This window comes from Ctenocephalides felis, unplaced genomic scaffold (genome assembly GCF_003426905.1).
Source record: "Ctenocephalides felis isolate EL2017-DRISC unplaced genomic scaffold, ASM342690v1 CF-g0.4_SCAFFOLD_03571, whole genome shotgun sequence".
Taxonomy (NCBI): domain Eukaryota; kingdom Metazoa; phylum Arthropoda; class Insecta; order Siphonaptera; family Pulicidae; genus Ctenocephalides; species Ctenocephalides felis.
The window spans coordinates 34,787,130-34,803,355 of record NW_020539725.1 but is presented as its reverse complement, the minus strand read 5'-3'; the positions used below and the strand labels follow the sequence as shown (position 1 = coordinate 34,803,355).

General features: G+C 28.4%; 3 protein-coding genes and 2 non-coding genes across 5 annotated transcripts in view; 2 read left to right on the top strand and 3 right to left on the bottom strand.

The window, feature by feature from the left end:
- Positions 1-843: 843 nt before the first annotated feature.
- LOC113385962 lies at positions 844-2,932 on the bottom strand. Its single transcript, XM_026623779.1, has 2 exons — positions 2,766-2,932; positions 844-2,703 (listed from the first exon to the last, which is right to left on the bottom strand). Exons 1-2 carry the CDS (start codon positions 2,930-2,932, stop codon positions 1,176-1,178), a joined length of 1,695 nt encoding a protein of 564 aa, XP_026479564.1. The 3' UTR covers positions 844-1,175.
- A 1,231-nt stretch (positions 2,933-4,163) lies between these two features.
- On the top strand, positions 4,164-10,275 carry LOC113385961 (trypsin-1-like). The gene is made up of 6 exons (XM_026623778.1): positions 4,164-4,169; positions 4,371-4,595; positions 5,119-5,232; positions 5,578-5,727; positions 9,238-9,529; positions 10,145-10,275. The coding sequence occupies exons 1-6, from the start codon at positions 4,164-4,166 to the stop codon at positions 10,273-10,275; spliced, it is 918 nt and encodes a 305-aa protein (XP_026479563.1).
- On the bottom strand, positions 5,934-6,010 carry Trnaw-cca. Its single transcript is given in 2 exon segments — positions 5,934-5,969; positions 5,975-6,010. It is a non-coding gene; the product is annotated as a tRNA-Trp (tRNA).
- Positions 6,907-6,983, bottom strand: Trnay-aua. Its single transcript is given in 2 exon segments — positions 6,907-6,942; positions 6,948-6,983. It is a non-coding gene; the product is annotated as a tRNA-Tyr (tRNA).
- A 1,537-nt stretch (positions 10,276-11,812) lies between the features above and the next one.
- LOC113385959 (serine protease 30-like) overlaps positions 11,813-16,226 on the top strand; it is an 8,140-nt gene continuing 3,726 nt past the window's right edge. The window contains exons 1-5 of the mRNA XM_026623777.1: positions 11,813-11,871; positions 13,463-13,610; positions 13,696-13,812; positions 13,931-14,068; positions 14,271-14,432. Coding sequence (XP_026479562.1) covers positions 11,813-11,871; positions 13,463-13,610; positions 13,696-13,812; positions 13,931-14,068; positions 14,271-14,432 — 624 coding nt within the window. The remainder of the gene's footprint in view (positions 11,872-13,462; positions 13,611-13,695; positions 13,813-13,930; positions 14,069-14,270; positions 14,433-16,226) is intronic.

Here is a 16,226-nt window from a genome sequence, read left to right as displayed (position 1 = left end):
CAAAATTTATGAATTCGTTGGATAATAATAATCAGTTAACTATTGTTATGTGTTAAATAATAATAGAAACATTGAACATTAATTATAATTACATATAGAAATATCTGTTTTTAACAAAGCTGAAATTTTCTAAAAGCAATATTCATATTAAGTTTCTTTGTTTTACATTCTAAATATTAAAAGGTAACTGATAGGTTATATAAATATGTTTTACAGATATAATTTGAAAAATTAAAATAAAAGAAATCTAACTAATAATCACGTTCAGTTGTGTGAAACAAACATTAACTAATTCAATATAGTGAATATAAAGATTAAACAACACTATTATCAGCAGAATGTAATATTCTAATTATTTTTAATTACTTTGTGGTTTCATTAAAACTCATAAGTTCTTATAAGCTGTACTTTGATGTTTATTGTTTTTTAATGTTATTTTTTAATTACATATTTGTGAATTTCACAAAGCACATGTATTACGTTTTCTTCTTCTTTTCTCTTCTCTTAAGTACTTTCTGAAAATTAATCCTGGCCGCCTTCTGGCCCTAGCTTCTTGTGCTGCTACCACTAGTTCGTCTATAGTATTATCCCTAACTATTCGAGCACTTTCCAATTTAATAGATGCATTTGTAGGTATATAAGCGTCCTCAAATGATATCCCCTCCAAAAGATCTAATTTTACTTCTTGATCACATTATTATATAATTTTATTATGTAGAATTACTTTGTGGTTTCATTAAAACTCATAAGTTCTTATAAGCTGTACTTTGATGTTTATTGTTTTTAATGTTATTTTTTAATTACATATTTGTGAATTTCACAAAGCACATGTATTACGTTTTCTTCTTCTTTTCTCTTCTCTTAAGTACTTTCTGAAAATTAATCCTGGCCGCCTTCTGGCCCTAGCTTCTTGTGCTGCTACCACTAGTTCGTCTATAGTATTATCCCTAACTATTCGAGCACTTTCCAATTTAATAGATGCATTTGTAGGTATATAAGCGTCCTCAAATGATATCCCCTCCAAAAGATCTAATTTTACTTCTTGATCACATTATTATGTAATTTTATTATGTAGAATTACTTTGTGGTTTCATTAAAACTCATAAGTTCTTATAAGCTGTACTTTGATGTTTATTGTTTTTTAATGTTATTTTTTAATTACATATTTGTGAATTTCACAAAGCACATGTATTACGTTTTCTTCTTCTTTTCTCTTCTCTTAAGTACTTTCTGAAAATTAATCCTGGCCGCCTTCTGGCCCTAGCTTCTTGTGCTGCTACCACTAGTTCGTCTATAGTATTATCCCTAACTATTCGAGCACTTTCCAATTTAATAGATGCATTTGTAGGTATATAAGCGTCCTCAAATGATATCCCCTCCAAAAGATCTAATTTTACTTCTTGATCACATGCAAAATCTTCTCTGGTCAACCGATCATAAAATAATTCTGCACATGTATTAAATTTTTCATGGGGTTCAAAATTGTCATGTAATAATTTGAGCTTTGTTTTAACTTCGGTGAAAACCTGTGACAAGTCTTCAAACTTTTCAGTATTTTCTCCTCTAATCTCTGTTAGATCTTGTGTGTGAGTAATTGATACTAAAGGCATATGTGAATGTAATTTTGCACCTGACTCTTCTATTTCTTTGTCGTCACCAACAGTTGTCAACAAGGTTTTCATATGTTGAAATCGATTACGAGATTCCAATAACAATTCAGAGTAATTTTTATTCAACTTATGAGCATTTTCACGTCTTTGGTTCTCATATTTTATTGACGATAATAGTGATTTCTTCTTCTCTAAGTATGCAATTTTATCTTGGTTATATGTATGTTTCACCAAACCAAATAATATTTCAGAGTTATTTGCATATTTTGCTAAGTCATGGGCCTTTTCTTTTAAATCATCAGTTTTTATTTTCAAATGTTCCTTTACGAACTTTTTACGCCTACATTCATCCATTATTTCCTTGTCAGCTTTTACTCCAATACTTTGACCAAGTTCATGAAGAACAGTCTTGAAATTATTTAGCTCAACGTCTAGATGAGCTTCGGGGGGCGTTCCTGGTTCCGATTCCACAATATCGTAAATTTGTTCGCCAGGCGGAAGCAAGATCTTAATATTTTTATCCAAATCTTCTTGCAACTTTCTATATTCAACCAAAGTCCGGTTTCTAACAGCCATGTTCTTCCTAATATCATTTTCTATAGATTCATATTCGTTTTTAAGATCATCTACATGCTCCGTAGCAATTTGCCCCATTTTGGTGGCTGCTACTATCAAATTAGATTGATCAACAGAATCTCGTGTTAAGCTATTTAGAGCAATCTCATAATACGTTTCATCTTTCTTAAGGATTTTTAGAATTTTTTCATAAGAATAAAAGATATATTTTGCTGCTATCACTCTCATACTGTTATTTTGCACCTTCAATGCTAATAATTGTCTTTTCTTCTCGATAGCAGTTTTAATACCAGCACGTTCAACTAAAACTTTATCCTCCAAATCGTTCGCTTTCGAAACTAAAGATCTGTAACTTTTCATAAGCTGTTTTTTACGATATTTTAGTAGATCTAATTGTTTTCGTTTGTGATCATTTTCTTTTTGTAAATATTCAGACACAACCGCCGAACTATGGTTTCCGAATGCACGTTGTATACGTTCGTGATTTGCTAAGGTTGACCAAACCCTCCTTTGGTCACTTTCTAAAAATTTCTTAAACTGTTCTGTTTATTTCTTACTGTATTTCGTATTTTGGCTAACTGTCTTTCTTCGCCTCGTTCAAGTTTATTCTTTTCATACCTGGAAACTTCTCTGTCTTTTTCTTCTAACACCAAAATCTCTTTGTATTGCTGTATCTTGTCGAATACAGTCCAGTTAGGACATTTCATTCCATGCATGAAATATCCTCGCGTTTCCAATCCAATCATACTGCTTTACTTGTAAAACGTTTAGTATGTCAAAAAACTGTAAGTGATTAAGTGATTAATATATTAGTTAAGTTTTTTTGAATCATGATTTGTAATTATAAATCAAAGTTATTTGTTACCTTCTGCAAATCCTTAGATGGATGTATAAAATTGTGTATAAATAATATAAATAGTTATAAATATAAATAGTATAAAAGAGCCATATATTTCATCGTTGAAAGATATACAAAACTCATTTGTTTATTAATGGACATAATATATATGAACAAATCGCTATTTGCGCATATTTTACTTAGTGTCTTTTTAAACTATCACATTGGCCACATTTTTTAATTAAGATTGGCAAGCATTAGATAATTAAACTTATTTAAAATAAGATATATTTTCAAAATAAACTATTTATGTTAATTGTTTGAAACTGATTAGATTTGAATCAAGTAATATTTAAAAAGTAGAACCTAAGTTGAACCTAGATGAAGTGAAAAAAACTCAGAAGATAGGTTTAAAAATAAATATATAAATATATACATTAGGAAATTGGTAAAAAGTACCGCTCGTGAATAATATTTTAAAACCTTTTGATATTTTTTCTTAAAAGCATGCTTTTTCTAAACACAAATATCATCCAGAGAAAAAATGTATTGTTTTTACTTTATAAATCTCAAATAAAGTATTTCTGATTATGGAAAAATTCCGCACAATAGTTTTCGAACAATCAATTCAACATAAAGTTATTTAAACATTATATATCTAATAAACAACTTAACACAGATAAAAGAATATTTTATTAGTATAATATAAATAATTTGATGTCAATTTACAATGATATCATTGGTGTTATAAAATCTTTATACGATTAACGCAGTTATATTTTATGAATATGGAAGAAACATTAATCTTTTGAAATGATTCAAATCACAAGTGTGATGTTATAATTTGCCAGATATGGATAGAAACAAGTTAATTGTCACATATTTTGGTATGATTTTTATAATAACTAATATAGGTTTATATCTTATAGTAACTAAATTTCTCAGTCACTTAATGATAAATAATTGTAGGTTTATTATTGTGCTTGGAAATACGCCTTAGCAGTTTAACTGAATCTCAAACTAAAATCATTGGCGGAGTTAAAGTTGATATTACCCAGGTTCCATATCAGGTGATATATAAAGCTCTAATATATGTCCAAAATTTTGAATAATTTGTAAAATATACCAAATCATTATACATGTACGTACATATACTACATGTATACATAAGAAAATTGGGAAAAAAATGTTACTCCCGAATCATAGTAGAGCAAAAACATATTTTCATGAATTAACGTAAAGAAAATGTGAAAATAAGAGTGAAAAAGAACTTTAATTTCATTGTTTCAATTTGGTACATATTTTGTAAAAAATATATTGTATCTTAAGAATAATTTATTTTTCAGGTATCGTTAAGATCACCTTCAGGTCATTTCTGTGGAGGAACCATTATAAAAAATCGATTCGTATTAACTGCGGCACATTGTTGCATATATGAGCGTCAATATCTTTTTGTTGTCACAGGATCTACAAAATTATCTCATAATAGTACTCGGTTTGAAGTCGAAGATATAATCAAACATGAATCTTATGATCCGATATTAGTGGAGAACGATGTAGCAATAATAAAGGTACTAAATAACAAAATATATTTCTAAAACAAAAGTAAAGTCATATACATGATATTAATGATTCACAATGTAGAGCATCGGCAATATATAGTATACATATAGCATAAGATCGTACAAGAAATACATAACATTTTGACAGTATTTCGTACCATTTTATACGAAAAGCTCTACGTAAAATAACCTTGCCATAACATTGGTCTATTTTACGGTAGAATCGGCACATAAATTATATTATCATGAAATATGTATATTATAACTTTAAAAGTTATGTATAATACATTTAAGTAATATGATTTAATACATAATTCAAGATAAATACACAAAATCAATACATTTAAGTGAAAATAATAAATACAATTTCACAATTTCACGTGCAATATAAGTCAAAAATATACTACAGACAGCAAACATAATTTTATAACTATGATCACTTAAAAGACGACAAATATTTTTATTTAAATTTTACAATCCACATTGATAATAGTCAATAAGTGCATGACCACATTAGACTCTCATTTATTAGATCAAGGGTGAATTTCAATATTCAAACAAAACGGCACCTATACTTGTGCGAAATCAAGAAACCTTAAAACCTGACACTTCGTGCTTGGTTTCAGGCTGGGGCACAACAAACGAGGTAAATATTTTATTTATTATATAAAACATATGCATAAATAAATTTATAAAATAATAAACATATTTAGCTAAATTCTAAAAATGATCCAAAGGTTGCGTTGTTGAGTCAATCATTGCCTTCACATTTTTTTCAATGTAATTGCTTAACCAATATTTTCGAACATTAGATTGAAAATATTCATTTGCATATTGTGTAAGAAGAACCATTTGTAGGAAAAAATGTTTGAATGTTATGTTCTAAAATATTTGTTTACAACTCAACGATCATTCAACTGCAGTTATCCATATACCACATTGTTTTTGCCATTTATCATGTCTAATATAAAATTTTGTTGTTTAATCAAAGGCCATCAAGTTACCGTCTGAACACCTTATGAAAGTCGAAGTGAACATAGTAGAAAAAGCTCAATGCTCAAAATTATTCGCCGGAATAAGTTCCATAACAGAAGCTATGTTGTGTGCCAGTTTTCCAGGCGGAGGCAGAGATGCATGCTCGGTAAAAATTATACTTTATAATTCTCGTACTCCTACTAAAAGTGCACACATGCTTACAAAAAATACATACATACACACACTTATGCATACATATTTCAATTTAAATCATAACAACTCATAGGACAATAAGAGCTGTTAAGAGTGAATTTAAAATTATCATTCAAAATAAATCAATTGGAAAAATAATTCTCATTACTAAAAAAAAATCGGGGATACCAGGATTTGAACCTGGGACCTTTCAATTCGGATTGGAGACGAACGCTCTACGGCTGAGCTATATCCCCACGTTCGTGAAACGTGATATTTCGCAATGATTAATTTCTATGAAAAAGTCAATGAAATGCATTTGATGGTTCATTACACTGAGAACCTTATGAAAGTCGAAGTGAACATAGTAGAAAAAGCTCAATGCTCAAAATTATTCGCCAGAATAAGTCCCATAACAGAAGCTATATTGTGTGCCAGTTGTCCAGGTAGAGGCAGAAATGCATGCTCGGTAAAAATTATACTTTATAATTCTCGTAATCCTACTAAAAATGCAAACATGCTTACAAACGTACTTACATACATACATGTACACACTTATGCATACATATTTGATGCATATGATTTGGTTATCATTCAGAAAAATTCAATTAAAAAAATAGTACTCATCACTAAAGAAAAAAAAATTCGGGGATGCCAGGATTTAAACCTGGGACCTTTCAGTTCTGATTATAGGTGAACGCTCTACGGCTGAGCTATATCCCCACGTTCGTAAAACGTGATATTTCGCAATGATTAATTCCTACGAAAAAGTCAATGGAATGCATTTGATGGTTCATCACACTGAGCACCTTATGAAAGTCGAAGTGAACATAGAAGAAAAAGCTCAATGCTCAAAATTATTCGCCGGAATAAGTCCCATAACAGAAGCTATGTTGTGTGCCAGTTTTCCAGGTGGAGGCAGAAATGCATGCTCGGTAAAAATTATACTTTATGATTCTCGTAATCCTACTAAAAGTGCAAACATGCTTACAACATACATACACACACTTATGCATACATATTTTAATTTAAATCATAACAACTCATAGAACAATAAGGACTGTTAATAACGAATTTAATTAATAATTAATTGATTATCATTCAAAATAATTCAATTGAAAAAATAGTACTTATTACTGAAGAAAAAAAATTTCGGGGATACCAGGATTTGAACCTGGGACCTTTCAGTTCTGATTATAGGTGAACGCTCTACGGCTGAGCTATATCCCCACATACTTGAAACATGATATTTCGCAATGATTATTTCCTATGAAAAAGTCAATGGAACCATCAAACGCACAAATGTATTTTGAATTATGTGAATTTGGTGTTGATAAATATTTTGATGAGTTATGCTGATTAGGGCAGTAACACCTAGCAAAAAAAAAAATTAATCATTTGTGAATAAGCTTTATTTAACCATACTTTTCGGTCTTCGTCGAGTGTCGAGACCGTCATTCATTGGAACAAGTAAATTATTTTATAATCAATGCCGAAAGAAAAATGATAAATACTTACAGAAAATTATTTACACAAAAATACACCGCACTATTACACATTATTAAACCAAGCTATTAATAACTCCGAGTTGGGGTTAGTTGAGCATAGTTGCTAAACTTGTTCTGTCATTAATTGTAAGGCAATTACCATTAATTTCCAAAAAAATAATTATTATTTTAAAGATTTAAGCTAAGTCTATGAGTAATAATATAAAAAAATAATTATTTTAAACAAAAAGATTGAATATAGTGGTGAAATTATTCCTAAGATACGGTATTGTTTTGTTGATTCTATTTTTGGTTAATTATTCAAAGAAAATTACTATAAGCTTTGTTTTCTTCGTCAATAAAGACTATAAATAAAGAACTGATTATTAGACACTTATTATATTTCATCACTAATCGACATTAAACCTATGGTTTTATTATAATTTTTTAGTGATCAACTAAAATATCAACTAAACACTTATGGGATACATTGAGCATACTTGACTTTTTACTGTAGCTCTTAAATTTTACTTATTACCGAAAAATACTATTGACACTTTTGGTATTTAGCAATTTATTGATACTTATCATTGAACAGCTACATCCGTTTAAGTAAAAATTTGCTCATCTAGCCCCGCTCTAAGTAAAGCGATTTGTAATTTTTAAATGTCCGTAGGGTAGTTATAGTAATGGGCCAAAAATCGAAAATGAAAATTTTTGCATATATTCTCGTTTTCTAAACATTTTGGCATACCTCAGAAAAAATTTATGTGTCTGTGTGTGTGTGTTTTGTACGTCCGCATTTTTTCGTCCACGTTTTCGGGCGCACAGATCAACCGATTTGAATGGTTCAAAAAACATTCGATTCCTATTGATTGAGAGCTATAATGATTAGTTTTTGGCAAAGACAGATCTAACCGTTACGAAGATACGGGGCAAAAAGTGCAGAAAATACAAATCGAGTTTTTGAGAGAACGGAGCATTCGATTTGAATGATCTAAAAAACATTCAACTTGTAATGTTTGAGAGGTAAGGTGATTAGTTTTTGGCAAAGGCGGGTCTAGCCATTTCGAAGATACAGAGCTAAATGTGCAAAAATTGCAGTTTTTGAGAGAACTAAGCGTCAGATTTGAATGATTCAAAGAACTTTCTGCTTGTTTTAACAAAATAATTGCTTTCGGATTTTTTTTTTTAAATTTTACAATGCTACAATACAATAATTAGACAATGTTACAATATTTATAATAATCTATTTGAAAACATTCAATATTCCTCGATCATTTTGTTATGGTATGGGAAGTTTCAGCAATTTGCCTTAGGGCACGATGCCATAACCACTAGTTTAATTTAAGATATATTCATAAATATATATAAAACTTAAATAAATCAATTGAAAACTAATTAAAAGCAGAAAAAAATAACGGGGACACCAGGATTTGAACCTGGGACCTTTCAGTTCGCAAGAAAGTGGAACGCTCTACGCCTGAGCTATATCCCCACGTATGCAAATCCTGATATTTCGCAATGATTATATCCTATGAAAAAGTTCATGGAACCATCAAATGCACAAATGTACTTTTTATCAGTCAGTGAAGTTACAAATATGTATGGGAAATCCAACAAGGATTGATTTTCAGGATAGCACGTGAGATATACAAAAAATAAAAATGTTTAGTGATTATTGTAAAATATAAGTAAGCGTGACTAAACAAGTGGGTTTACTTGGATTAATATAGGGCATGTTTTAGATAAATTTTATTCTAAGAATTCAAGTTCTGAATAGAGTATTTTCTACTGGAAAAATCGTTTTATTATTTCGACGTTAGCTACCGAAATGTCTGGGGGCATTGCTGCATCATACGCACATGTACATATATATCTAATAGTTATATATTTTGCAAAAATAGAAAATTACTTTAAAGGAATTATAATTAACATCATAAATTCATAAAAATTGTTATTGTATTGAAATTGTAAATTTATTATTTATTGTTCAGGGCGACTCTGGCGGGCCTCTTGTATGCGACGGAATCTTAACAGGAGTTGTTTCTTGGGGTGTATATTGCGGACATCCAGATTATCCGGGAGTTTACACAAATATATCACATTATAATAATTGGATCAATACAACTATACTTAAGCTGGAGGAAAGCGACTATATATCTTCAAATACATTTATTCCTACATCGACTTCAAATACATTTATCCCTACATGGACTTCAAATACTATTACTCCTACATCGACGGATCGAACCGATAACAAACAAAATGTTTCTAATATACATGAGAGTAACAAGTGTAATAACATGAACCTAAATATTTATATTTATATCATAGTTTTTATTTTTCATAAATATTTGAATGACACAATTACGATAATTTTTGATTGATTAGAAATATTAATTAAGTAAACTATTGGAAACTAGATGTAAAAGTGTCATTTTGCTTCCCGTTGTGTGTAATTCAAATTTAGCAGAGTGATAAAACTGTTTATTTTGATAACTAAGTTTACGCCTTCGCTAAAAAGTAATTAATGCCATTCTAATTGATACGTTTCAAACAAATATATTATACATGTATCTGTATTAATTTAATTTATTACATACTTAATCTTTAAAAATAAAATAAAAAAATACTCATGTTTCTTTATACTTGTTTTAAAGTGAATGTAAAACAAATGTAATTTTAACAACTTGTAACATTTACATGAATTTTTATAATTAAACAACATTTTGTAAACCCATGATAATATCTCGAGATGTTGATTTACACTCGAAATTTTAGAGGCTCAAAAAGTCAAAAGGATTTTCTAATTTTGGGTCTAAAGGATTGTTCTAACGACCCGATTCCAAACCGTTGATTTTCGAACAGTTTTTTTATAATTTTTTTCTGAAATCTATTCAGGAATTTTAGCAAAAAAAGTTGACGGAAAATTTTTCTTATCTACTAATTACAAAGAAACTTTTGGTGAATCGACGCGCAATACTAATCAAAAGTCCTTATCTAGTATCATTGAATGGCTTTTGGATTTTTAAATTGTCACAGACACAGTGTTGTTTGAAAAATACCGACAAAAAAGTAAATTTTGACTCGCATACATATGTAAATACATTTATCTATTTTAATGTCAAATCAGAATAACTTTGAAACGTAAAAATAGCAAATAGATTTACAAAAAATAAACTGTATAGGAAAGCTAATAAAACTACAAAATATAAAATAAAAATACTTAAAAAAAAACTATTTTTGAAGTCTTCCAATTGGTTCTGTGCCAACAGATTTTTTATAATTTCATCATTTCAGAATTCCGTTTTTTATATCATTTTACTATTGAATAAATGAAGCGTTTTTAGTTATATTTATTTAATCATTTGATGACATAATTGGCATTTTGATATCAAATACTACTTGACAAAAAGATAAACATCACATACGACTTACATAGGAGAGGCAGGAAACAATTAGTGGAAGAATATAACTAAACAGAGGTGAACTATTATCATTTTGTCTTGGAATTCCCTAATTCATTATTGCACGTGCATCAATAATAATAAGTGCATTTATCTCTAATTCTCTTTGTCAGGGATTAATTTTAGTAATCAGATTTTATTATATTTTCAATACTCAGATCTTACTTCTTCATTTTTTGTTTTTCATTATCTCATTAATGAAAAACTTATTTTCTCTCTGATATAATTGTGCAACAGGTAATTTTTCAAAGTACAATCAAATTTCAGAGTACTATCAGATAAAATTGCTTTTTATAATAAAATCCAGATGGCTAGATGGATGAAAATTTTAAGATCAAACCTAGAGAACAAAAAGTTCAATTATTATATTGAAAATATAATTTTGTTTACTAAATACTTTCATATTTCAACCGAACCGATTTTGAATAAAGTGCTATCGTACGCAGAACAGTGGCTTGAACTCTTTAACACAAATCTTTATAACTCCATTAATTTAAAAATAACCAAAATTATTACGTACTATTATGATATTTTTACCAAGATAAAGTTCACATAGTAATAGGAAAATAATCAATTTCATACTATACATACTTGGTGTAGTATGAACTTTTTGTATTTTGAAACCTAGACACTTCATAATTAAGATCTACATGATATCCTCTCAAATTAATATTTAATTTAAAAACCACAAACCATAACAATAAACTAACTTAGATGCAGAATCATTAAAATATCATATTAGTCTCAAATAGAGATAAACGCCCGCCTATAACTTATTGATAAAAATTCAATAATTATGAGTTATCGAAAATTCCCTATTTCCACTAAAGTCATAAATTATCTACAATTGATAAATGTATAAATATATAAATAATGTAGACAATAGATTAGATATCAGTCTGTTCGCAAAAGTTAATTTTATCATGCATAAATTCACCATTGCTATTGCGTTATTTGTGGTAATATACCAATTGGTGAGTTAGATATTGTTACTCAAATATTAAGTTACTTAAAACCTTAAATTTTATTATAAAAAGTTTGAAATTAAAAAACGTTTTTCATCTAATTGGTGATTTAGGAAAAACGTGCGGGTTTGAGCAGAATGGCGATACAAGAATTGTTGGAGGAAGCCCTGCAGTGGAAGGTCAATTTTCTTTTGCAGTGAGTGTGAAAATTTATAATATGGTCTTGAGAAAATTTAAGTTAATTTGAAGCTCAAGTTCAATTAATGTGATGTGACATATACTCTTAAGGAGCACAACTAGTGTAACTGCCTAAAAAGAAGGTGATTTTTGGGAATTTATATTAAAAAAAAATACTTTATCAATCATTTCAAAATTATAAGAATATGTTTACACATGTATTGAGAATACATAGTAAAATTTTTGAAGAAAAAAATTAAATATATTTTAAGTTATCGTCGATCTCCAACGGCGCGAAAAAAAGACCCTTCACTGCTGCAGTGATTCCGGTCTTCTACGTGGATGCAATTAAAAAAAAAACTTCTCGTTAAACTAGATAATATTGTCTGTAAAATGAACTACAATAAAAAAAAATCAAAAATTGACAAAATGGCGGCATTTTAAAAAAGAAGTCGAATTTTACCCAATATTTTGGTCGTTTTTGGACTGCCAAAATTCGATTTTTGATCCGATCAAAAAATCGATAGTTCATTTTACGGAGAACTATATATAGAGCATGTAAATAAAATTCGATAGTGATCGGATCATTTGTTTTTGAGTAATCACTGCAGCAAATTCGGAAAATGCTGTTTCGAGAAAAACGCCTGATAAAATGATCGTTATACTATATACTATATATATACTCTTTAAATGGCTGTGGCTCAAAAACTATCTAAGATATCGATTTAATATTTTGGTATGTTGTTTTTCAAGGTATAACCTATCGAAATATGGAAAAATTCGATTTTTTGAAAATTTCACACTACTAGTTGTGCCCCTTAACGCCTTTATAATATAGACAGTTCCATAACATTCGGCAGGCAACATAATTATTTGTGTATTAATTTATCGTAATAAATAATAAAGAAAATATAGAAATAAGCGTTCAAATGCTTTCTAAATGACACGTTCATTAAAAATAAGATCTTGGCAAGCAAAAATTGAAAATATCAACAAGGTATGCTCAGAATTGCTCAAATGCAGAATTTCAAAAATTATGAAGCAGTTTGAGGTTAATGAATAAATATGATGTGCCTGTGTGTGTGTTTTTTTATTATAAAAATATTGAGAAAATTATATAAATAAATTTAATTCAGGTATCCTTGCGTGTTCGCGGCAAACACTTATGCGGAGGTAGTCTCATTAGAAATGACACAGTTTTAACTGCAGCCCACTGTATTATCATGTATGTATATTTTTTATTACTTCATTTTTTATATTAAATTGCAATCTGCATTTATAAAAAAAAGCAGTAATTCTGTGAATATATATGCGAATTGCCAAATATGATAAAAAAAATATTTTCAAATTGGATAAAAAAAATAAGTGATTAAGCATTAATTTTAAGAAAAATTAAAATAAATTATAAGTACGGTAAGCTAAGCAATTATAATAAATAGACAAAAAAACAAATAAAATAGTATATATTTAGCACGTTGACTGCGAGTGTCTACAACGTGTCAACATCCCCTCGTTATTTCCTAATGGGGTTGTTGACACAGTGGAATTAACTAGTTCCTACTTCTGCCAACGTGTTAAACAGTTCTAATATTTTATGTAAATTTTTTTAGAGATGAACCTGAATTCTACACAGTTGCTTTCAATACAACAACTCTAATTGAATCTCCAAACACCGTTTCAATGAAAGTGACAAAAATAATAAAACACAAAAAATTCAACATGGATATAAACTTTGATTATGATATAGCAGTTCTTAAGGTAAATGCCACCACCATCACTTTATACAAAGTGTTAGCCCTTGGTTAAATATCATATAGCAATAAAATGTATCTACTTTCAACAGGTAAAACCAGTTGGATCATCAAACAAGTCTATTTCAGATATAGCAATAAAGTTGAACACTGATCCAGTAAAGGATCATACCAATTGTACAGTAATAGGATGGGGCGATACATATGAGGTAAGATTTAATATCTACTAATAATATAAAATTATATAAAACACGAACGTAAAGTTGTCTTAGGAAATTTGCGAGTTTAACTCGGATACATTGATTTCGTTATGATTTCCATTTGCAGGGTTCGCAGGCAGGAAGCCCTTTTCTTCAATATGTAGAAATACCAATCATTCCTAAAACAGAATGTGTAAAAATTTATATGAATTTATTAAATAGTGACATGCTTTGCGGTGGATTACCAGGAAAGGACTCTTGTCAAGTAAGAAAATAAATTTCTAATAAATTAAAATATCGTTTTTTGGATAAATACTCATACACGATCAGATCAGGCAAATCAATAAAAATAGATGATATTCGAAAGATTCACTCACTTAGCTTCTAAATGTGAAATTAACTTACAATTATTTTTATGAGTATACACATATTTGTTTATTTTTTAAATTCTCATTTATAATTTTCAGGGAGATTCGGGTGGTCCTCTTGTATGCAATAATAAATTGGCTGGAATTGTTTCATTTGGAGAGGGCTGTGGTAAAAATCCAGGCGTTTATACTGATGTGTCACATTACTTAGAATGGATTAAAAATGCACAAAATAATGCTTATATTATAAGGCAGTCTCATGTAATGATTTTACTTTTAGTCACAATTTTAGTATTTAAGATAATATAATACATGTATTAAATATATATTTGTAATATAAAAAATAAAAAATTGTAATTGTTTTTTTGTAATCTCTTCGTTTGGCAATAATTGTTCATAATGAGAACGAATCTAATAAACTGTATTACGATTTCATTACTTTGTGCGTGAATGAAAATAAAAAAGTGTAATAAAAATTTTTATTTGGTAAGGTAAATTAGATAGGTTTACCATTTATATTTGAAGATTTAAAACAAATCAATTTTGTTAAAAAATTATGTTTGTAAAATTGAAAATTAATGAATAAGAACACGGTGCCAACAAAAATTATAAGAAATAAAAATGAAACCAGTAAATTAATTATATGGTATAAAATAATAGTTTTCTATATTAAGAACTATTGGTATAAAATAATTTTGTATTTCGAACAATTTTATGGCTCTAGGACCGATTATTTATGAAAATTATTACAAACATGTTCTTTTTGTACATTGTTACTCAAACTACAAGTGTATCTTTTAAATCTAATCACAAATAATTAATATAATTGATAAAAAGTAATTAGATTTATTATATATATATTATTATATATATATATAATATATATATATATATCTATATATATACAAAGCGTCAAGCAATCGATAAGTATAAAATCTGTATCATCGAACTTAAGCGTGTTAAAGGTAAATACAGTTTTATTAGTATCGAAAACTGTGATTGTACACCAGAATTTATCTTCTAGATAACGAAGCTGATACCAAATTATACAAATATATCACCAAGCATAGTTAAATACCTTTTCGTATATCTTTGGCATATGTCAACATTAAAATGATTAATTATGGCATCATTTTAGTTGCACTTGCAACGATTTTGCAATGCGGTGTGTGTCAGATATTATATTAAGTAGTGAATAATACTTAGCGATCACTTTAAATTATCGAATTATTGTAAATCACATATTTTAACATATATATTTTTGTATTATACAGGTGAGATGACTGATAAACATGACGGGGAGTCGAGAATTGTTGGTGGAGAAATTGCAAACAAAGGACAATTTTTATTTCCGGTTGGTATCATTTTAGTTTAAAATAAAGTAAACTTTTACTCTAGTTCATTATATTATTGTTAACTATAATATATACTATTCTTAAAAATTACCAATTTAGATCAATATTCGAAATAATTGTATAAATAAGAAGTGTATATACGTTATTAAAAAATAAGTATTATTAAAAAAATCTGATATATAATTTTTTATCAACTTCTTTTTACTCTTCAAATTTTTGTTGATCTTCAAATTTGATGCTCCGTGAGCATGAGATGTTTCTTTCTTAAAAAAATATTAATGAAAAATAAGAAAAATGTATCTAATACACTTATTTAATTTTTGAAAAATTTCAAGGATTCAAACACTCAACCATATCAAATATAAACCCATTTTCCAATTCAAACACTCAACATACAACAATTTTGATGTTTGTTGGCACTTAACGGATTTGTGAATTTTTGGTGAGTGTTGAGTGTTTGTCATTAAATTTGTCAAATTATCTACAAATAAAATGAATCGTTCATAGGTGTCCTTACAATATTATGGTCAACACATATGTGGGGGCAGTTTAATTCGAAATGACACAGTGCTGACAGCAGCCCATTGCATAGAAGAGTATGTATATCACAAATTAATCAATTCATTTAAGTCAATACATAATACATAAACAATTTAGTACGAAGCCAGATCACTACAAAGTTGCTGCAGGTATTTTTAGA